This window comes from Pavona decussata, unplaced genomic scaffold, assembly GCF_977016875.1.
Source record: "Pavona decussata unplaced genomic scaffold, jaPavDecu1.1 SCAFFOLD_602, whole genome shotgun sequence".
NCBI classification, from domain to species: Eukaryota; Metazoa; Cnidaria; class Anthozoa; order Scleractinia; family Agariciidae; genus Pavona; species Pavona decussata.
The window spans coordinates 5,599,964-5,622,878 of NW_028145860.1; the positions used below are offsets into that span (position 1 = coordinate 5,599,964).

Genomic DNA, 22,915 nt, shown 5'->3' on the forward strand with positions numbered 1-22,915 from the left:
GTATAACGAAATTCCCGCCGGTATAACGAACGATGTTATCCGGCCCAACCAAAACTACAGTAAAATGTATGGAACAGAACCTCTGATATAAAGAACCTCGGTATGATGATATCCCCGTTATGAAGAACGCAATCCATGAGCCCAAACTTAACATCTTCCCTGTTTACATGTGTTTATACAACTGTCATTACGTGCCTGAAGATACTTGCAAAACAGATCAACAGAGATGCCAGGTAAGGAAGTAAGTTTCTGTAAACGGCTTGCCGGTTATTTACTAAACTAAAGATGGATTATATTGATATCTACGCTGCTTTATTCATTGTCTCTTATCAAAAATTATCAAATTAATTATTAGCCAAATCCCGACATGGAGAAGATTTTGGTCGCCTTCCCACAAATTCTTTCTAACGGAGTTTCGTTTATAATGAACCGCCATTAAAACGAACACATTTCCTCAGGCCCTTGGCACTTCCCTATATCAGGTTCCACTGTTTATCGGTATGTGCAGATAGCTACAGGCTGTGTGGCTGAAAAAGCAGGGAGGCATGTCAAGAGGGCAAAGTGTTTTTCCATTGCAAAGTAGAAGAGAGGGCGACAAATCAAATTAGCAGAAGGCCTGACTGAGTTAACATCAACCAATTTATGCTTGGTCAAAAAGAGCCATACGATCTGAAATAGGGTACAGGTTTTTGCCATTTTCCCTTCAAAAACGGAGATAATTCAAAAGGTAAGGCCTAAAATACGGAACAAGTCAAACAGTTTCTGTCTGAAATAGGTTTACACCAAATTCCTAGCAGCCATGTTCCCTCACCAAAATCAAGGTGGTCAATGGTTAATGTAGATGGAAGACTGCATCCAAATCATATAAGAATAAAATACACGAAAATTTACCAAGCACCCTTCTTTTGAATTTTAATTTAACACTTTCTTGACGTTTTGTACACAATAATTAGCATTCATTTCCCATCATTTAAATAATACCCTGCTAGCAGAGGTTTATTTTTGGCAAGTCTTTTAGCATGTACAAAGTTGTTTGTCTCAAGTATTCTGCGTAGTTCGCTTGGGAAGTAAACAAGCTGACTACGCGAAATACTAGAGATGCGAACGACTTGTATTTAAATCTAATTTCTTTAGCCGTTTGATTGTTTATCCCTAAAATATTTCAGATAAACATCTTCGTCTTGCACCAGGTCCCTACACAGCTGTTCGTGATTCTGACCTACTTTTGGATTTAAAATAAGTCTTGCAACAGTTCGTTTTCTGATGTCACCATTGTGTTCCCCTGCAAGTAAGCATTCTGTTGCCATTTCTAATGATCTTTTTTTCAACAGTCTTACTTCAGCCCAGAAGTATTCACCTTGGGAGTTCACCTTTTTCCAAAATGTTTGATTAAAGTGCTTATAAAGTAGCACATCAGCCTTGTTCCAATCCAAATATTTATTCCTAAATTGCTTTGGGATGTGATGTTTCTTCAATGACTGCAACCTTGAATTATGTTTTAGATACAACACATCCTCCAAACTCCAACAAAAATGTTGCTTCAGCAATATCAAAGACTCATCAAAATATTCCATGATTAATACAAGATCAAAATCTCTCTCCACCGAGGTGATGAAATTTTTTATCACTTCTGTCTCATCAAATTCCTCTGGCTCCAAACCAAGATCAAAGCTCATTCCATTTCTTAGAGTGTACATTGTGCTTATATCAGGCTTGAACTTCTCAATTCGCTCCATGAAATAATGAAAGGGATTGGAAGAACTTGGAACACCAAGAAATGCTGGGAAATCTTCAAAGAGAAAGGCCGATTCAAACCTTGAGATAGGATGTCGAAGGATTGTGATAAATTTTGTCCCAGGTGGCATTAATGCTCGCATTGTGGTTTGGTTGTATCTGAAAATGTTTCACAAATAAAAACAAGTTTATACTAAATAAGCTATATCATTTATATCAGCTCATTATGTCTGCACTCATATAAATGGGAAACTTTGTGTCTTTAGCAAATGACTCTCTGAGCCACAGCAAATTGTCTTTAACCCTTACCTACCCACAAGTACCATACGGCACAAGACACAATTATGAGCTCAGTATCTGGTCATTTTGTGTGAAATTTGCACAACCAAAAGATCTACAAATTAAAGGCATAAAATCATGCCCCCCTTCTATATGAGACTTGATTTACCACCCTTCAAAGTTTTGGAATTTTTTTCTTTTGTATTGGGCCAGTTGATATCTTACAACAAGCAATGCACTGAGAGCTATACATTAGGCTATAGTTTAGGGGCATACCAAGGGCATACCCAATATGTACAATGAATAGCTAAATTTTCAATGTTTTTCTCTCATTTCTTTACTTGGGCTACTGCTCAACAGGAAATTCATGGGTTCACCTCAGCACTTTAACATACACTGCAGAGTTAATTCTCGGATCCATCATTTGTTTCTTAAATATGTCCACAAAATAAAGACAGACACAAGGACTCAAACCAGCCACATTTTGATACATTTAAGCACTCAACACCTGCCCTTCCACAGAGTGGTATGACTGATTTAAATTAAGAAGTAAACAATAAAATTTACTTACCTTGCATGACTACACAAGATGTTTGGCTTCTGGCTGGGAAGATTATCCATAAAGTTCACTTGAAAGCTCCAAGGCCAGTAAAATGAATAGATTTGTTTCCTTGGCAATGCTACTGTTAAACCTCTGCTCTTTGCAAATCTAAATAATACATTGGTTATCGAACTTCCACCAGTCTTGTGAGTTTTGAGAAACAGAATGTTATTAACTGGGTGACACATATTCCTGAAAAAAATCATGAATGAATGAACGTAAATAAATAAAATAAAAAATACAGCAGGTTTGAATTTTAAACTATAAGACTTGTATGGGGTTTTGTGGTGGCTTTGTTTGAAATGTCCTGGTTAAGGAAACAGATTTATAAATTAATAAATAAATGATGGTTTATTAAATATCGCATAGTCGCACCTAAAAGTGAATTACAATGTGTTTACAGACAATTTGAAAATTTGCAATGTCTTATATCAAAGCTACAAGGGGGCTGGGATTACAAATATGAAAAACTATATTACAATAATTTTGGTTACTTAAAATGTTTCTACTAAAGTTTACATATTTAACGCTTATTGAGTCTATACGATATTGCTGGGAAAAAGCTCTTTTTTAACCTTTCTGTCCTACATTTAGGCAAGGATGTTTTGCATACATCATTGTTTTATTCATTGTGTTTACTTGTTAGTGATACTTTGTTTGTTGTGATGCTTGTGCTGGTTGCTCTAATGCTGTGTGCTACACTGTACTTCACCTTTTTCATAGCGGTGAAGAAATGCAATTGACACTGAAGATGAGGGCAAGATTTCCGAGCAGGCCATTAATTATGTATACATTTTTCCAACTCACTGTATTCTCACTCGCCGTTTGACTATAGTATTACAGTGGTGTTAATGTATAAATTTATTCATGGGCTGCTGTGCAGAAATCTTTCCCAATAAATATTTATTATTGTTGTTGTTGTTTTTTTTTCGTCCCGCGAAAAAGATCTATAAGCTTCTTTAAGGTATACATAAACAAGCATGGGGATGCCCGGAAATATCGCTTAAACATTAATAGAAAAGTCTCAATTATTCTTGAAGCTTATTGTTGGTGGGAAATTTTAGCTTAGTGGGTGAATAAGATTGATGAGATGAAGTATATTAGCATAGAATATCGGTAAGATCTACTCTTAACTCTTCCAATTAATGCTTCAATAGATTAAAGATAATATGAAACAATAAACAACATCTTCAAGAGTTTTCCGAGTGCTCTGCTCGCTCGGTTTAACCAAATATAACTTGAGATATGTTAGTTAAAATAAAAACAAACTTATTTAGGCAATACGAACCTTTCCAAAGTCCTGTAAATTGGTTGAGCAGCGTATTTGATCACGAAAAAGACTATAAAAACCACAATAATAAATTTCTTTCTGCGAGAAAATTTTGAAAGCCTCATTTTTGCGGATGTCTGGAGCAATATCCAGGAAATGCCTTTTCTACCACATTCATTGGCACGTCCGCCATATTGAGTTTTCATTCAACCGGGGAGGTCTGGGTCTTGAACTGAACACCTTCCCGTCGGCGTCCCGCAGTCCCGCGCCCGTTCCAAGCTGTTTGAGGGTCGCTTGAAAATAAAGCGTGCTTGATCTGAGTCCTCTGCCCGATAATTGACAAACAACGTTGATATTATGCCATTAGGAGTGTGGGACAAACTCCCTGGGTACAAGGTTGAGTTTGGGAAGGTCTTGTTCCGTGATCCCAAAAAGAGCGCTACTGAATGGGCGTGGGGGATTACGTTACTACGTGATTTACGTAAGTACGCACATGTGTGTGCACATGTCACAGTACGACCGGCTTTCCCATGTTCAAAAAATTCCCCCCTCGCGTATCACATCCCCGCTCTCTCCCTGACGATTCACTAGAACTTTGCAAGTATATAGCCTGGGATTGTTGGTCGGTTTTATAAATTGACAAACAACTAATAAACGCCCGAGGCCACAAACATTTAGCCTCCCACGCAGTCGTTTTTAGAGGACTCGTAAAAACGACTGCGTGGGAGGCTAAAAAGCATTGGATGTTAGTGAAAAAAGATGATACGTAGACGTCTACGTAGGGCGTTATTGGGAGAGGGGACCAACGCTTCACTTTTGGAACCATCGCCGTCATATGGTTAGCGCGTTGGGTTGTCATTTTAAGCTGTTACGTTATTTCGTTCGACAAGAATCTTTGCTTCACATCTACACACTGCTCAAAGTACGATTATCTTTGTGTAGCATTGGCGTGAACTTTCACTTTGAATTCCGATATCAACTTCCTTTTAATGGCTTCGGTAAAACGAGCCTTGTTCCTCCTTTCTCAGTTGTGATCACTGTTTTAAAAGCAGGAAATAGTACTTGGTTTAGTACGTATAGATCTGCTATTGTGGAAGAACTAGGCCCAACCGTTTAAATGGGAAACAACAACAAAAATAATGGTAACCAGTTAAGAGTAATTACTCGTCACTTTGATCCCCGCGTTTAAACACCTTTATTAACTGAGATTTCTCAGGCGTCCCATTTGACAGATTTGAGTGCTGCGAGCGTTAACGTACATCTCCTTAAAAATTTTAACAGTGTTTAAGTTAACTAAAACATTTTGCAAATACTAACTGTTCAATTTTATAGCTGAGTTCAAAACTTTCAATAAGAAACGATTCCCACTAAAATATTTCCATAAGTAGATAATTAAAAGTTCAAATACAATTTTGAAACTGAACAACATTTGAAACGTTTATGAAAATATTTTACCCTTAAATATATCGACTCCTATAAACACCCAGTAAGTTAAAATATAGCCCTTTTGGCTCATTATATTAAAAGCAATCTAAAGAATACCGTCATTTTAATGAAAATACTAATGCATTTGAACTTGGTTCAGATATCTACCAGTAACTTGTATTCTATCAAGCTTTGCAGCAGCAAGCCGTTTAAGACAGGTCTTAATGTCATAAGACTTGTGGTCTCTTTATAGATTCCAAACCATATATTAACTTCAATAAATTTAACTACCATTATATAAAGTATAGCGATAAATAAAGGAAAATTTTAAAATTTGAAATAAGAAAGTTGACATAATGTGGAATAAGTTACACATTTCTCAATATAAGTTATGAATTTTTGGATGTGAGTACAACTGACTTGACCAGTAAACCGATGCAAAGAAATACCTATACCCAACAGTTTGCTATTGCAATACCTTTGATAGTCTCCTTCGCAGCCGTCGTTTGGGCTTGTCACGCGCTCCCGCCCAAACGGCAGCTGCGAAGGAGATTATACCTTTCGTTAGTAAAGCTGGATTTAAAACCTCAGCGAGAACCGACGAACTGTGGTTTGCACGGTCAAGAAAGGAGACTGGGACTCGCTCACGTGATAATGTCACGTGAGCTCATACGTCAGTCCTTGTTTGCAATCGCCCGTTCTGATTGATTCTCTCTACTGCTGTGATACTACCAGCTCGTACTATATTGGTAGCGAATACGTTTCGAGTGTAAATGACACAAAGTACTCCAATTCGACTACAACTTTTTAAATAAACCAATTCAAGAAATGTCTACGCAATCGTAGCATTCATTCTTGTTGACTTTAGTAGCTGTTTAACTTTTAGTTAATGTAGGCTTAGGTCCTGTTTAGGGTTTTCCTGTCAATACTTGTTCTTTGTATCGCCAAACTATTAAAGAAGATAAAGATAAAGATTGTCCAACTCAGCACCTATCAAGAAAAGAACAATGTACACAATTACTAGTATCCGAGAAAATTAATTCGCGGCCCACTAGTGAATAAGCTAACATCACATCAAATGAACATGAACATTTACAAATTACAAAAACTTGTACGACGCGATTAATGTCATTAATGGAACTGTTAACAAGGAATGCCACAATTGCAGTGTTATTACCTATGCTGATGGCTCGTTCTTTCCGTAGTAATCTAACCATTGTTGCAGTTTGTTTATCTGTCCCTCAACAGAGCTCTTTGCCGTCCCTCCTTCAGCCGTGTACTGCTCCACGCTGTGTTCATAATCCCACACATCACTGACATCTTCGTCAAAGAGAGGGCTTTAAAACAAAAAAGAATGAAACAAAGGTCTTCAATTGTAACCCTTTAATTCCCATCTAAAAGTTCCCACTGCTTCAACTTAAAACCAAACAGGACCACATCAAATTACAGGGTACTGAAAAGGTAGAACAATCTTGACCACCACCCGAAAATACAGTTGATCAGCGGTACCTGCAGCCGAACCTGCGCCAACGGACACCTGCCTTAGACGGACACCTCTATCAAGCGGACACTTGTTCAACAAGTGGACACCTCAAAATTCTCAGTGCAAACATATAAGATATGTAAGCTTATGTCATTTCATCAGGAGTCCATTAAACACACCTGACTTCTTTTAAGTCGTCAACAGTAAGCTCGTTCAATGGACAGCCTTTATTTTCAGCAGCTTGAACAGCAGCTCCTGACAAACCATGAGCCTCACGGAAGGGAACCTGAAAAAAAAATTAAGATTTAAACGCTTTAAAAGATAATTTACGCAGCTGCTGCATCTGAGCCCATGCATCAGTTGTTGCTCTGTGTACAACTGACCCTAAAAACAACAGTACCATTCGCGTAACAAGAGGGGGAGCAGGGATGGCGCAGTGGTGAGAGCACTCGCCGCCGACCAATGTGGCCCGGGTTCGATTCCCGGACTCGGCGTCATATGTGGGTTGAGTTTGTTGTTCGTTCTCGTCTTTGCTCCGAGAGGTTTTTCTCCGGGTACTCCGGTTTTCCCCTCTCCTCAAAAACCAACATTTGTAAATTTTAATTCGATTTGGAAAGTGTCCCAAGTAGTACTCTGCGCTAAAGACATTTACAATTAAATACAGTCGAACCTGTACTAAGCGGCACCGTATTAAGCGGTCTCCCTCTATTAAGCGGTCAGTTGTCGAAGTCCTGAAAATTACTTCCCTTAATTACTGTAATCCTGACCTGTATTAAACGGTCACCTCTATTAAGCGGTCGCGGTCACCCAAAACTAAGTCCCAACAAGCTGATTTCTATTGTCTTGACCTGTTTTAACCGGTCACTTTGTAAAAGGAAACCACTTAAATATGGTAAAAAATAGCGTGCCAGGCAATTGAGTTTCTAATGAGCTGCACAATCGTGGCGTTAACGTTTTACTAGTCCGTTTCAATACCATGCTCTTCTTTGTCATACCATTTTAACGCCGAACTTTCTTAACCAAGTGAGTGATGTATTCTGTACAACCTGTATTAAGCGGTCAACCTGTATTAAGCGGCCACTTTGCCATTCCCCGAGGGTGACCGCTCAATACAGGTTCGACTGTAAAGTGATTTTTATTTATCTTTTATTTATAGATTTTTGGAGCTAGGTCGCCGGGTCAGTATCTCCAGTACCTACCCCTTTCCTCGCCAGATAATAGGCAAGGTCAGTAGCCAGCATGTCAGGACTCAGAGCAGCTAACATGTTGTCCTTGTGAATCTGATCAAATAACAGAAGAAGTACGTTAGGTAGTGTATGATCACCTAGTATCTCGCAAGTCCTTTGCGCTTTATACCGAACACAGGGGGAGTAGGTTGGTCCACTCCAACCTTGGACGAAATAGAATGACTTAAACAGCATAGTAAAAAGCCAGACAGAATCACCACTGAAAGGGGGCCTAACTATGATCACCAAAAATGGCATGATCTAGCGTGACAAAATCATTTGAAACGTTGACCTAGCAACTCGGAACGACCGAAGACTGTGTGACCCAACGTGACCGTGAATGAACTTGCGCGAAAGAGTCATCAAATAAACAAGCACGAGAGCATGACCAAGCATAAGCAAGCGTAAAGGAATAACCTAGAGCGAGAATGCGTGACCAAACCACTGAAAACCGTGACCTACTCGTCTTAAAGACGATTATTAAGATTGATTACACTTAACTGACAGTCACCAGTCACTGAGCGAGCTAACCTTGCCTTTAACATGATAGACAACTGAAATCAAGGCCGTCTTGGTAGCTCTCACCAACCTCGTTCCTAGGGTCTCTCCTCTCCCCGTCCCCTCCCTCCAGGGGACAGGAAGAGGAGAGACCGTGGAAAAGATGTTGAGCTCTCACCTGTAGCGTGATTAACGTTCCCGTGGCCACTTGCAATACGCCCCTCAGTGTGTCACACACGTCAAACAGGGGCTCCTTATCTTCCTGAAAAGTATCATGAATTGCCAGAATTACCAAACTGTGGATTCTACGATTGAAAATTCGGGTTTCCATTCTTTTTTTAGGCTAAACCGATTACAAGCCGAACAATCTTCGTTCGGAAATGCATCGTTTGAACCTGAGTCTGAATCTGGTACGGATAGTGCGTTTCATGCAGTGATCCGAGTCCTACATTGCGTTTGACAAACTAGGGTAAACATCAAACAACGAATATTCTATTTTTTCTTGTCATAGTCGTTGACAAGCACAAGTCCGGCCTTCCTCTGCTTTCCATTTGAAAACCTGTACTGAAAGTCTAAGGTATAGGCTAAATATGGGTACTTGATGGGTACGGTACCCATCAATTCGTCTACAAGCAAGTGTCTGTGAGGAACCTTCGCAGCTATAGAGCTCGCGCTTGAGCACTGTGTTCAGTTTATCAGAAGGCAAGGACAAAGCATTGATATATTAGCACCCTCGGGGCCGGGAGCGATGAGAGGCGGCTGTATTCGCAGGCTAAATTCCTTAAAATCCTGGTTATATTTAGTTACGTTTTGCTGTTATTTATTTCTTTGGTATCTTTCTATTTTTCACTTTAAGGTTTCCTAAGAGTTAAAGAAAACTACCAACCAAAAAACACTGACCTGCAAGTCTTTGTTGTAAGTACTAGGTATTCCCTGTGTCAAAAGAAAAAAACAGAATGAGGAGCAATTCAGTATAAACGCAACAAGTCACGACATCGACGCTTCGTCGAAACTACACACCCACAAAAGAAACGAGAAGATTTTTGACCAATCAGGTACAAGATCTAGACTTCATCATCTCAATCAAGCATAAGCAAGAATCGTGTTTTGCCACACGCCCTCTTACGCACTCTTGCGTATCCTAACAGTATTGATGCTGATTTTGACTTTTTATCAACTGAAACAGACAACGACAATAACAAACAAACAAACAAACAACTAACTCTTAACAAGGTTAAATTAAAACACTGAATTCAAGGCATTTCACCTTTAATGTCATCTGCATACCCGCACACTGCAAACAAACAAGATAGGTTGTTAATTCTGAAAACTTATTACACCGATGGCCAAAACAAACCTTTTAACTTTCCGTATACGTAAACACTGACAATTTCGCTACAAACTAGCAAGGTTGCTGAGAGCTGGTCTTAAGTGATACCTTAATGTTGGGTAAATTAAATTAAAGCACATTTATTACGTTACAAATGACATGCAGGAAAACGCTAGGAAGAAATAATAAACAATGGCGAGGATAAAGCTGGATAACAAAACTGACAAGCTCACTTTTTCAAGTTTGCATGTAGTCTGAAATATCAGCCGTCTCCTCCCCTAACCCACAGGGGGCGAGGGAGAGGAGACAGTTGACATTTCAGACTAGTTTGTCTGGGATTCCTTTGTTAATTTGCAGAACTGTTGCTGAAACATGGACAACATGGAATTGAGGGAACATACTCAGTGAAAGTGCTGTTTTTTTCTTCCGTATTACTTACTCGACCAAATATCCTTCCTGCCTTTCCTCTGATAAGTTCCAAACTGTCTGCATTTTTTTTCTGTGGCATCAAACTGCTGCCAGTGCTAAGATACAAACACAAGTCACCTGTCACATTTAGATGTACAGATGACAAGGGGAGGGGGGAAGTTTTAAAAAAGAAAGAAAGAAAAAGATAAAGATGGATACTCCATCGTGAGTGAACAAATGAAATGGAAATTCCCTGATGATTTCGGCCATTTTTAGTCCGTTCCCAGTTGCGGGGGGGAGGGGGGAGGGAGACGAGGGGGTGGGGGGGAGGATTCTTTGCTACGGCCCACACTACTGAATGCTTGGTACAGACTACTGACTGAATGCTTGAATGCAGAGCCGGTGAGTTTACATTAGATCTACATCAATGCTGTTTAGTGTTATCACTATTCCGTTTTGCTTGCTCGCCTTTAAAACTTCCTTGAGCAACTGTTCCAGTATTTACAATTGATGGCCAAATGTGATAGTTTGAAAGAAAGGTTACTTTTCATGAAACCAAACGTTCTGAGTACTCTAGTTTCAAATGAAACGGAACGGTCAGATCCAAGCGGAAATTATTCAAGGAAAAGAGAACACTTTTGCGTTCAAACGTCAGTCTGTGCGACTGGTTATTTCATTTTCTTAGCTTTTTTCTAAATAAATTGTGCAATTAGCCAGCTGAGGAAAGGAATGCAAAACGGTAGGAACCATTGAACTTTTAATGTCTGGTTCCCATCAGGAAAGGCCATTCCCTTTCAAAAAAAAGTTAGCCCGGTCATGATTACCATAGTTACCTGTAAGCATCTGATAATGAAATGAATCCAAACTCCTTTGTGGAATACAGAATCATATCTTCTGCCCAGCGACTGTCAACAGAACACAAAAAACCGAACTCAAAAGTTAGAACCACCTTGTACAGCACAATAAACAGGACCGCAGGAAAGTACTGTTTAGTAGCTTTTATTTGAATTGTCACACTTTAGTGTTTCATCCACAGACTCAAAAGTTAGAGCCAACTTGTACAGCATAATAAACAGGACTGCAGGAAAGTACTGCTCAGTAGCTTTCGTTTGAATGGTTACACGTTAACATTTTATCCACAGACTGAAAATTTGCACCACCTTGTACACTTGTCTCACTTTAGGATTTCGCCTTAGCGACGAGACCCATGGAGACGAAATTTTCCACGCAAGACTTAATGGGTGTGATTACGAGAAGCACGCTGTGCAGAATCCTCAGGCTGAAGGGGTTGGCCTGAGAGCTATAATGACCCCTGGTGCAGAACAACAACATACACAGCTGGTCTCAAAGGTTAGAATCACAACTGCTGACTTACGTTTGAAGCTAGGAGGGGCAGATTGAACTAACCTTAGATGTGTTGACAAGAGTGAAGCCCAAAAGAGAAATTCTGCAATGTAATCTCTGTCCCCGACGGCATCCATACTGTTCCCTGTTACAGCTGAGAAGTCTAATTCTGTAAAAAGGATTCAACATAAAATTTTTTGATCGATCTAATTATGGCAAACCTGGGTTAGCTTGAAACTAGCATGTTCTCTTAAGACTCTTGCATGCCATGGAAGATCAAAGTCTTACATAATTTCGTTTGGCCTGCAACTCCTGCACTAACAATGACTATTACAAATGCGCTTTCACTGAGTTGACCTTGTGTTTAAACTCAAATTAAAAATTTGTTCAATTTTCACTGGAATCAATGTCAGTTCTTCTTTTTGTGCTCTAATTCTTAAATGCTGTCACCTACTCTTACGTCCTCTCAGTGAACGTATTCGAACTCTCATCAACCCTTACTCTTGTTTAGCCAACGCTAGCTAAAGCTTTGGGACATTTCAGTCTCTACAAAAGGGTTTTACTGTTTCAAGGTTTTAAGGTTTTTATTATTATGCACTATTTCAATGGTTTACAACAAAAGGAAATTACAATATATAAGAAAGTTCCTAAAGTTGACATCTCAAACATTGAAGGGCTTTCTGTTCTTACTTTTTCGTTTTTAGCAACGAAAATTAATTTTAAGAACACTATTATTTATGGAATTCAGGTTGTTCATCAAGAAAACATTTCCTGCAAGCCACATAAAAACTGCAGTTACTAGTGGAAATGAACAAGTTTTCGAATGTAAAATTAAGATTGGTTTAAAGAAGCATTACTTTTATAGATAACAAAAAATTTATACGTTAGCCTTGGCAGTGGGGAAACTACTTACCATCAGCAATAAACTGCCGATCAATATTGAAAGGATTTCCAGCAATAGCACCGCTGAAAAGATATATTTGATGTTAATGAATGATAAAGAAATTTGATCAAACTGCTGCACGGTATAAATAATAAAGATCATTTCTATAAATAAGTGTTAGTTAATGTTACTGTTCTGCATAATTGAAGTGCTCGGGGCATAACCGGCTGGCCTATGGTGCATTTCAGATCATGTTTTGTTGTTGCTCAGATTCACCAAAGTTTTTGTGTGTCGCCGTGAATTCCTTCAGGAAACGTTTCTCCAATGCTTTATGAGCTAAAATAATAAAAAGCGATCTAACCATAAGTTGGTTATGCCCTGAGAGATTCAATTTTAGACTATGATATACTGCGTTAACTTTTCAGCTGATCAATTAGTAAAATTCTTTACCTTCCTAGAGGATTGACATCAACTCTTTTTGTGAGTTCCTCCAGTCTGTCGGCATCTCTCTTCAATGCCCAGGAATAACTGGATTGAAAACAAACTAAGGTTAAAGTCTAAGCATAGTTTTTAAATATTTAACTGAGCATCAAAGGAAACTTGCATTTCCTTTGGTTGTGTTTCCTTATGCTGAGAAATTGGTAAAGAAAAATAATATTCGGCACTCGGATTTCTTTTTTCCGCGTATGCCTGCGTCACTTTCTACCATAATCATCATTCTCATTCATTCACCAGGCTGGAAATATAACATTACATTTCTTTCATATACCACACGTTTGACATTCAAATCCTAGCAGTATGCAGGATGTTTGTCCCATGAACCTAGTTTAATGCCCTTAGCTCCCACGAGTCTCCTGTAGCTCAGTGGTAGAGCATCCGAACTAGTAATCGGAAGGTCTTAGGTTCGACTCCTGATAGGAGCACTCGGATTTCTTTTTTCCGAGTATGCCTGCGTCACTTTCTAGAATAATCATCATTCTCAAAAATAATATTGTTAGCACCACAATGTAAATCCAAAACTAATCATTTCTTAAATGAATGTGTGTCTTCAAGTGCTGGAAGCCTGTTACATGTATTGCTATATGAACTCCAATTGCTTTGTTATGTTGCTTATTGGAACTTTGCTATCACAAGAATTACAATACTAAAAGTAGTAGTACCTCAAAAGCCAGTGGCTCCATCTGATAGGTTGAGCACGCTGAAAATATGTTAAATTTATATATATCAAAAAAAGTAAAGTGTGGGAGAAGAAGAAAATAAAATAAATTTTCATGGGTCATACAGTTCACAAAAATTATTCAAAATTGGACAGTAGAATTTTTTATATTTGAAAACATATCCTGGAGGGGAGGGTAGTTCATGTACTTTAGTGGGACTACAGGAAGGCACTGAATGAAAGGGGTGCCTTTTTCAACCTCTTAGTATGTGAAGGGGTAGAAAAATTTACAATAACTTTTAATTGGTATTTCAAAGGGCCAAAAAAACAACATGTGAACCAAAAGGGCGGTAACTAAATCCAAGTAATTAGAAACAAATTCAGGGTAAAAGTTCTTGACAGTCAAATCACAATGCAAAGATCAGTGTGAAGAGTCCTGCTGTCCCAACAACATAAAAGACATTTTCTGTCCTTAGCACATCTTTGAGGTAAAAGAAGTGGGTAAAACGTTTTGTTTTATGTAACTATGTAAAAGGGGTACCATTTCAATAAGCATTTGATCCTCCAACACAGGAGGAGCTTGTCAAGTACCACTACCCATCCCCCATCCCAGCAAGATACATACAAAAATAAATGGATAAGGGGGTTACGTTCTAAAGAAACTGCAGTGCTGTATTGATGAGGAGTGAAAAAAAAATGTTTGGTATATCAACAGAGTTGATAAGGTAAATTGACCACCACCACATAAAGAGATTTGAGTGCTGACAATTCGAGCATCAGGCCTTCATCTGAGCGAATTCAAATCCAAATCTGACGAAGGGCTAACGCTTGAAATGTCAGCACTTGAATCTCTTTACGGTGGTCAATTTACCTTTAGTTATCAACACTGTTGATAAACCACACATTCAAACACACAAAAATGGCAACAACAAAAAAACCCCAGGAACCTTCAATCCAAAAAAGAGAGTTTTATTGTCAATAACAGAAGTCATCAGCTGTCACCACTTAATAATTGCATTTACACCCTCATATGACAAACAGCCAAGCACAGACTGGTAATCACTTTCCTATTTCTTTCTGTTGAGATATGTTTTGGATTTAATTTTGAAGAAACATTAAAAATGAAATTTAAAGTGCTTTAATTGTTGCACATGTAACTGGGATAATCATTCACTTATTCAAACTTAAAAAAATGATTAAACTTGCACAAACATAAAAGGCAAGGATAAAATTAATATACTATTACGTTTCAGTACTGACCTGCATGTGAGTATATCCTGGCATCAACACATCCATTTCTCTACAATCACAAAACAAAAAGTTATAAAGGCAGAAAAAGTGCAATTTTCTGAATCATTTTGTGGAGCAGCTGTGATTTAGGGTGGGTTTGACTGACCCTACTCTGGAATAGCCAAAAATATAATTCCCTGACTTTTCACTGATAATTTTTTGGTTAGGATTTAGAACATCCCTGGCTTGATGTAAAATTCTCAGACCTTAAAAAAAATAATTATGCTTTTCCCTGACCGCGGCAACGCTGATTCAGCCAAAATTTTTAGTTCAACTGGTTGATATGCAAGTGGAATGTGTGCATCAAATGGAAATTTTACCAAAACAAAAGGACATCCTTTGAAAGCATCCCTAACAAAGGCAAGTGTTTCTATTACTGTTTCAAGAACTCAATGGCTTTGTATCATCAGTAAGTACAGTCTTAAAATTTCACTGTCACATAAGGTCGCCAGCATTAAATAAATCTGCATTTGTAAATGGAAACTCACTCACCAACATCAATTTTTGAAATTCCCCTTGAGGCAAAAACACTTGGTGTTTAATATTTATTAATTATAATGCTAGTAAATCCTACCAGATATTAGTTTTAGATCTGGCTCATTGGTATCTCAAACTTACACTTTAGCTCTTGTGATAAAGGCTCTGATCAACTCAATTAACAAGGAGTGAAGAGTTTTGATTTCATTCTTCAGCCATAACCTACAAAAACATAGAATTTAAATAATATCGTTAAAATTAGCATGCATGTGTAATAATAATTATTATTGAAAGAAAGGTATGATTTAATTATTAAATCATACCTTTCTAATTCTTGCAACAATTAAACCAATAATAGTAAGTAAAAAATAAAACCAATAATGTTTGTCACCACAACATGATAAAACTTTGTGCCAGTTACCTTGCATCCACTTGAGCCTTAGAAAACAAAAATAAAAAGAATAATTTTATGCGACTGCAGCTATACACAAGTGTAAAATATTTATCACCACAAAGTGACAATATTTACAGTGTACCTCTACGATGTACACACTTAACACATTTTTTGTTCAAATTATATATAATCTTATGGGGTTCCTGTAATTTTGTGGGATTCCTGTGTACCCATTAGTGGGATCTTTCCAGGAATTGTCCCTTCATCAAGCAGTGACATGCCATTTAGCCACCAATTTGAATTAATTAACAATGAAATCATGAAAATCCTGAAAGAAAACTTTTGACAATAGCAATGCAATCAATCCCAGTAATGTTAAAAAAAAATATATTTTACATATTACCTGATCATTCCTGCTCCTCCCTGTATGAAGCTTACCGCCAACACTTCCAACAATTTCCTAAAACAACAACAAAAAATGTTCTCTTTGTAATGTACCATTTTGATCATTAATATTTTTATTATTAACAGCCAAAATCATATAGTTTACTGAAAAACAAGCAACATCACTTATGAACACATCCCTCAAATGGTTCACTGCGCACTTTCAAGTTTCATTTACTGACTCACATATTAGAACCACCTATACATGACACAACAAACAGCCCCACAGGCAAGTACAACCATCAGCCTACTCAAAAATTAGTTCCCCTTTCTGTCTCTATCTCACTCAATTGTCTCCTAAGGTAGAGCATAAGCTATAGCTATTGACAGTTTTACACCATTCAAAACAGTCCCAGTTGGGTTTAATGATATTGTTGCAACTGTAGCCTAGGAGATGCAGTTAAGGACAGGAAAGTGCCTCCTGAATTACAGATTTTAAGAAGTATTTTTGTGCAGTTTATGATTATGCGGGAAAGGCACGGGCTACTGGAGTCAGGAAACAGCACCACAGAAAAATACTGCTCAGTAGCTTTCATTTGAATAAAACGCTTTAAGATTTCATCCAGACTAAAAAATTAGAACCACCTTCATGAACTAAAGTGGGACTCTGGGAGTTCAAGGGTAGTGTAGTGTTGTGAATTGAAGTTTAACCACACTGCACCTTCAGTCTTCTCTCATTGGCTGTATGAATATCTTCATCTGAAGGGTGAAGCACAAATTCCCCTCCTGACCACTCATCTTTTACCTAAGGTTAAAAACAAAGAAAACTCTTCGTAATAGAAACAAAAACAAAAACAAAACAAAAAGAAATTTGACCTCAATTATTCAGACTTGTCAGACAACTGAACATAAAATGGATTGAGGTTTCACTGTAATACACACACTGGAATCTTGATAATTCAAACATCATGTATAGATAGATGGATGGACAGACAGACAGATGGACAGTTGGATGGAGGAATGAATGAATAATCTTTAGTAACCATACAGGATGATTAAATTATGAATCAAAAGGAAAATGACTGACCTTTTCTAAACCACTCAAGATTTCTTTCATTTCTTCATTGGTGACCAAACCAACCTTCTCTATTGCTTTGACATATGCCTCACTCCCCTTTACAGAAAGGAAACCATCGTGACAGTGGGTGAATGAATACACAATAAAAGAATGTAATCTACTTATTTTTTAATCAGTCAACGTAATATGGAGACTGATATTATTAAACAACTGATCTAGTCAGATTGATTGTTTGATTAATTGGTTGGTTGATTGATTGATTAATTGATTGATTGATTGGTTGGTTGGTTGATTGATTGATTGATTGATTGACTGATTGACTGATTGATTGATTGATTGATTGATTGATTGATTGATTGATTGATTGATTGATTGGTTGATTGATTAATTGATTGATTGGTTGGTTGGTTGATTGACTGATTGACTGATTGACTGATTGATTGATTGATTGATTGATTGATTGATTGATTGATTGATTGATTGACCGATTGATTGATTGATTGATTGACCGATTGATTGATTGATTGATTGATTCATCGATTCATTGATTGATTGATTGATTGATTGACTGACTGACTGACAGACAACTGACTGAATTAACTGTACTAAAGAAATTGAAATGAGAATCTAATTAGCCTAGGAAAAGAAGTCACAGACATGTTTGATTGATTCTTGATGGAAGGTCAAAACATCATTGATATTTCATGTGCAAACTATCTAAAAACCAACCTCAATTTCACCAAGAATAACCTAAATTTAGAAGCAAACTGTAGATCAAACGATTTCAACAGGAAACACCATCATTGCCAAATTTGTCACAAAAATTTAATGCTAACGTCAACTGCCCAAAAATGTACAGAATGGTCAAATTAAAAAAGCTAACAAGCAATATCATTACAGAGCTGTAAACAGTTGCCCATCTCATCCCATTCCCACATAGAAATGACAAAATATATCATGCGATGGTAGACTGTTAAGATTTGATTATTGTTTTATTTTAAACAGAAGTAGCTAAGTTTCACTTAATAGTTTGCTAAATATTTTCACGGTTATGCATGTCATGTCTAATATTATTTCCTTATCATTACCATAATGTCCTCTTTCCACATTCGTTTATCAAATCCAATGGAAGCGTTAAATTTCTCCATCTCTGGGTCAACTTTACCAGAAAACCTTCCACCCCACAACTTGTTTCCCTGAAGAAAAAGAAAAAAAAATGGATAAATGGGTAGACAGTGTGTATGAACATATTAACTTATTTTTCATGATAAGGGGTTGAATGCTAATTTAAGACTTTAAAATTGTGATTTTTCAAGGTGTTTTCAGCTTTCCACAAAATACAAGACTAAAAGATGCATGAAATTTAACTAAACTTTTGTGAGAACCATATGTAATAAATTAGCGAGGACAAAAATCTAAATTTCCTTGCCATATTTGTTGTTTCAGATTAATGTTGGGCAAAATTTCTACACAGCCCCAGACATTAATTACGTATATATTTTCTGACTCAAACTCTTACTGTTTGCATTTACATTTAATTTCGTCGGTAAAGGTCGTTATAGCCCGGGGTAGTCAATCGATAATATCGATAATCGATAGCATTCAATAACAATCGATAAAAATCGATTAATTCTTTCGAAATTTGATAAAAATCGATAAAAGATTTCGTTGTGAGTAATCGATAATTATCGATTTCTGAGTCAGGGCTATCGATTTTATCGAAACTGAATTATCGTTCCAATTTTCGAAACGGCAAACACCAAAAGATATTAAAGAACTCGCAGAGACAATAAATAACAACTTCCCTGTTCGTTAAACGATATAAATTGCTTCATCTTTTCTACAAACTTTTAGTATTACTCAGCGTGTGTTGTATTTGAAATCCGATATAGATCCCTGGTTGATTATTCCACTGTTTTATTTATTTGCTGATGTAACACAATCGCACGCTCGTTGTAAAGATATGAACAAATCACCTAGACCGCCTCGGGCTCGTAATCTAAATTCTTCTTGTTCCCCATATTTCTTAGGTGAAAACGTGGTTTCAAAACCAACGGAACAAAGAAAGAGAAAAAATTAGACGACAACCTTGAAGCCGAGAACCCGGAAAAGGAAAACTAATTTACGTTTGTAATCGAACAATAAAATCAGGAAGAAAATCCCAATGCAGTCTCTTTAGTCTCTTGTACAGTGTTTGTCAACGAATCATTTCATTGCTGCCTTTGAAATCTATATTTAAAGAGTACTAAAGAGTCACAATCAAATGCTCCGTCAACGGAAACAGGATAATTTTTATCGATTCAATAACGATCGATGAATCCGATACAATCGATAACATTAACACTTCGTCGGCGTGTGAGTATCGAATTTTATCGATTGACCGATAAAATCGATATCGTTTAAATTCAATTTATCGATAGATATCGATTTATCGAATGATTTTCCGATATCAATTTTTATCGATTGACTACCCCGGGGTTATAGACATCACGCCAACGTTAAAAATGATACCAAAAGTTTGTGGAAGAGTTTTAGTATGACAGTGGTGCATGTGTATAATTAATGCATGGGGCTGTGCGGAAATCTTTCCTCAATTTTGCTGTTCTTTTTTAAAGCGAAATGATCTTATAATTCAATGAATATTAAATTTAATTTCACCTTATGGATGCAGCGCTACCAGATACCTCTAAAAGGCAGACATCCAAAGACCAGTATATTGCGTCAAGAGCCACATTTGAGAGGTGTCCCTCTAAGAGCAAGATGGACACCTCTACACGGATATTTCACAAATCGACCTGCTAAGAACGTTATCTAAATTGCTTTTTTTTTTTTTTGCATTATTTTTGTTTCAATCAACACGATTCTTTCAGACCCTTTCAATTCACGATCAGTCAACTCAAACTTACCTCTTCAGAATCCATTAGCTATCGGTAAATCTGTTGAAAACGTCCTTGTATTTTGGCTTATTTGATGGAGGAATGTCTGTTTCAGAGAAAGACAGGAACAAAATTGATCGAAGAAGGAAGAGGAAAACACAACATTTCATCTTCCGACACGGAAGTCTCGTACCCAGACTCTTCTCTGAGGCAGATATGTGAGGGAAGAGAGAGCACTGGGGAGGGAATAACAAGATGGCGGACGAAGTGGACGAGAAGTGGATGAAAGAAGCTTTAAATTTGGTGAGAAAATATTGAAATATCTGTGTAGCTTAGGGAGACTTTTAGGGTTCTTCTAAACAATTGATAACAGTTCAAGGAAGAGATGTTATTTTATCGCAAATCGATGCATCCGTCAGCTGTCAGCAACAAACACAGATCGCTTTCAAACACGCGGCGATTGCCGGCGATCACGTTTAATAGTACAAACTACTGATTCTCAGATTCTTCGATTCAATACCCTGATAAGTACTGCGATAACTCTAACGCCGGTTGTTTTTGCATTTAGCCCCATAACGGGCTCTAATCCAGAAATGTTGGCCTCTAAAAGGTACGACGCCCACCCCCACAACCTCCCAAATGAGATATTCCTGGGTTCAAACCAGACAGCACCATATGTAGTCCTAATGGTTATTTTTAAAATTCTTTCAAAGGCGAGGAAAGCTTTGAAAGTGGGTGAAGTTCCCGTTGGTTGCATAATGATATACAAGAACGAAGTGATTGGAACAGGAAGAAATGAAGTCAACAAAACGAAGAATGCGACAAGACACGCGGAGATGGTGGCCATTGATCGAGTTAAACTCTGGTGTAAAAATGAACGCCTTGGTTTTGAAGACGTGTTACATGATTGCTGCCTTTATGTGACAGTTGAGCCGTGTATTATGTGCGCAGCAGCGCTGAGGCTTTTAGGAATTCCAAAAGTAGTTTTTGGTTGTGCAAATGAACGATTTGGAGGATGTGGATCAATCCTGAACATTCATACTGATAATTATTCCGCTGATGCTTCATGTCATTCCACAAAAGAAAGCACTTCTGGAAAGTTACCAGAAGGCACTGTTTGTAATTTCACAAGAAAATTATCAGACTGTGCTTCTTACGAGACATTCAACGAAACCTCATCAGATTTTGCCTCGGAAAATCCTTCCAATACCATAAATGCAGTGGAAAGCATCTGGAACAAAAGTCATGAAGACACTTTAATGGATCCTACACAAAAAATGTTGTCACAAACACAATCAAATGAGCCAGACTCGCTGCATGCGGTGAGGACCTTTTCAAACGTTGGCACAAAACCATTTGAGTGTATCCCTGGCATTTTAGCGAGCACAGCTGTTAATTTATTAAAGGAGTTTTATAAAGGAGAAAATCCTAATGCCCCCAATCCAAAAATTAAAACAAAAAGACAGAAATGAGAAGTACTAGTGTTTTTTGTTATGGGATTAAACCTGTTATGAAACATCTGACTGTAGTTTCTTGGCTCCTTGCTTTCATAAACTTATTGTTATATAAGTGATGACCGGTCTAAAGTTCAATGTCTTTTAGATACAGGTGTTTATTACTGGGACCAAATAATTTGTCCATAACGAGCGAAAATTTGTTATATCAAGGATTGTAAAAGAGTCCAATCAGACTCTACAAATGGCTCACTCCGTGACATTTGCTCTTTATGGAAAAGTTACTTTGTTATATAAGTGATGACATGCGTGAACAGGTCTGGCAATGTCTCCTTTATTTAAATCGTGATGAATGCCAGCATTTTTTAGTACAGCACCCTTTTGAGTGTCGAAGGATTGAATCGCTAAAACCGGGATCAAGAGGCGTCTTCATTTGAAGCAAAACTATTGTCTCTAAACGGACCACTTGCTCGCTTCACTGTTATTTTGTTTTACTGCACTAAGTAAGCATATCCTATCCAGCGAGTAGGGAATTAACCTGTCAATTTCGGGGGCGTTTGAACAGGTGGTTCAACATTGTTGAAAGTGTGAAAAATGTTGAAAGCTTGTTGAATCAGATTTAAATTGGTTTAAACTTTCATTCAACATCGAATCAACATTTCCTTTGCTCTTTAAAATGTTAAAGAGTTTAAGCTTTAAAATGTTTAAGCTATTCAGGAACACTCCCTTCAACACTAGTCCAACATTTGCCCAACATCTGTTCAACTTGAATTATCTAATGTTAAGAGAAATAACGGCACATAAAAATCTTTGCTTGACAAGTTTTATTGACTGATCAATGTTGGGCAAAAATTAATGTTGAACGGAGTGTTCAAACGGCTTCAACACCATTCAACATTTTTGAGGGCAAAGGAAATGTTTAATCGATGTTGAATAAAAGTTTAAACACAAAGAAAACACCGTCCGTCGCGTACGATAAGTGTTTAGCTCGTTGTGTCTAAGCGAAGTAGCTATTCACAGCAGCTGACATGCATTATTAAAAGTAACCTTGGTCCCTCCCTTTGCTCACCCGGAACAAATGAAAAAAAAAAACCCACCCGCGTTGTTTCTATAGCTTTTAGGGTGGCATAACAAAGAAAGCTGTGAATCCTTTTGTCTTTTTTCGCCACATTTTTAATGGCCAGTTAAGTCACAATTAGCGAAAATGACATTGAAAAAAATGCACTTAAAAAGCCTCGCGGCTTCAAAGGCACGAGTTTCTGGTTGAAACCTCTCTTTGTATTGTTTCCAATCAACCTGTTAATTTGTCTCGACAGTTAGCAAAT

General features: G+C 37.5%; 3 protein-coding genes across 5 annotated transcripts; 1 reads left to right on the top strand and 2 right to left on the bottom strand.

The window, feature by feature from the left end:
* Positions 1 to 886: 886 nt before the first annotated feature.
* Positions 887 to 4,948, bottom strand: LOC146449626 (galactosylceramide sulfotransferase-like). Its single transcript, XM_085101222.1, has 3 exons — positions 3,903 to 4,948; positions 2,585 to 2,806; positions 887 to 1,893 (listed from the first exon to the last, which is right to left on the bottom strand). Exons 1-3 carry the CDS (start codon positions 4,088 to 4,090, stop codon positions 1,131 to 1,133), a joined length of 1,173 nt encoding a protein of 390 aa, XP_084957348.1. The 5' UTR covers positions 4,091 to 4,948; the 3' UTR covers positions 887 to 1,130.
* A 114-nt stretch (positions 4,949 to 5,062) lies between these two features.
* On the bottom strand, positions 5,063 to 20,304 carry LOC146449627 (argininosuccinate lyase-like). Of its 3 annotated transcripts, XM_085101221.1 has the most exons (22): positions 20,167 to 20,304; positions 18,349 to 18,456; positions 17,270 to 17,356; positions 16,904 to 16,987; positions 16,202 to 16,258; positions 15,826 to 15,842; positions 15,546 to 15,626; positions 14,898 to 14,937; positions 13,642 to 13,679; positions 12,932 to 13,009; positions 12,512 to 12,564; positions 11,662 to 11,767; positions 11,088 to 11,159; positions 10,286 to 10,370; positions 9,784 to 9,810; positions 9,417 to 9,449; positions 8,695 to 8,778; positions 7,992 to 8,072; positions 6,972 to 7,078; positions 6,487 to 6,646; positions 6,284 to 6,299; positions 5,063 to 6,164 (listed from the first exon to the last, which is right to left on the bottom strand). In XM_085101221.1, exons 1-20 carry the CDS (start codon positions 20,179 to 20,181, stop codon positions 6,487 to 6,489), a joined length of 1,413 nt encoding a protein of 470 aa, XP_084957347.1. In that variant the 5' UTR covers positions 20,182 to 20,304; the 3' UTR covers positions 5,063 to 6,164; positions 6,284 to 6,299. The 3 variants fall into 3 exon arrangements, with proteins under 3 accessions (XP_084957347.1, XP_084957346.1, XP_084957345.1); XM_085101220.1 differs by lacking the exon at positions 6,284 to 6,299 and having other exon boundaries at positions 5,063 to 6,180; XM_085101219.1 differs by having other exon boundaries at positions 5,063 to 6,299.
* Positions 20,281 to 21,671, top strand: LOC146449628 (tRNA-specific adenosine-34 deaminase catalytic subunit ADAT2-like). Its single transcript, XM_085101223.1, has 2 exons — positions 20,281 to 20,439; positions 20,850 to 21,671. The coding sequence occupies exons 1-2, from the start codon at positions 20,392 to 20,394 to the stop codon at positions 21,606 to 21,608; spliced, it is 807 nt and encodes a 268-aa protein (XP_084957349.1). The 5' UTR covers positions 20,281 to 20,391; the 3' UTR covers positions 21,609 to 21,671.
* Positions 21,672 to 22,915: the final 1,244 nt, after the last annotated feature.

What these genes read in the sequence shown, in the direction of transcription:
- LOC146449626 (XM_085101222.1), bottom strand. Translation starts at nt 4,090, where the DNA reads ATGAAAACTCAATATGGCGGACGTGCCAATGAATGTGGTAGAAAAGGC. An exon ending in ATTTACAGGACTTTGGAAAG is followed by an intron (nt 2,807 to 3,902) that starts GTTCGTATTGCC and finishes GATTTTTTTCAG; the next exon opens with GAATATGTGTCACCCAGTTA. An exon ending in ATCTTGTGTAGTCATGCAAG is followed by an intron (nt 1,894 to 2,584) that starts GTAAGTAAATTT and finishes AAACATTTTCAG; the next exon opens with ATACAACCAAACCACAATGC.
- LOC146449627 (XM_085101220.1), bottom strand. An exon ending in TGTGGAAAGAGGACATTATG is followed by an intron (nt 17,357 to 18,348) that starts GTAATGATAAGG and finishes CTTTCTGTAAAG; the next exon opens with GGGAGTGAGGCATATGTCAA. An exon ending in TCATTATCAGATGCTTACAG is followed by an intron (nt 10,371 to 11,087) that starts GTAACTATGGTA and finishes TTTGTATCTTAG; the next exon opens with CACTGGCAGCAGTTTGATGC.
- LOC146449628 (XM_085101223.1), top strand. Translation starts at nt 20,392, where the DNA reads ATGGCGGACGAAGTGGACGAGAAGTGGATGAAAGAAGCTTTAAATTTG. An exon ending in TGAAAGAAGCTTTAAATTTG is followed by an intron (nt 20,440 to 20,849) that starts GTGAGAAAATAT and finishes ATTCTTTCAAAG; the next exon opens with GCGAGGAAAGCTTTGAAAGT.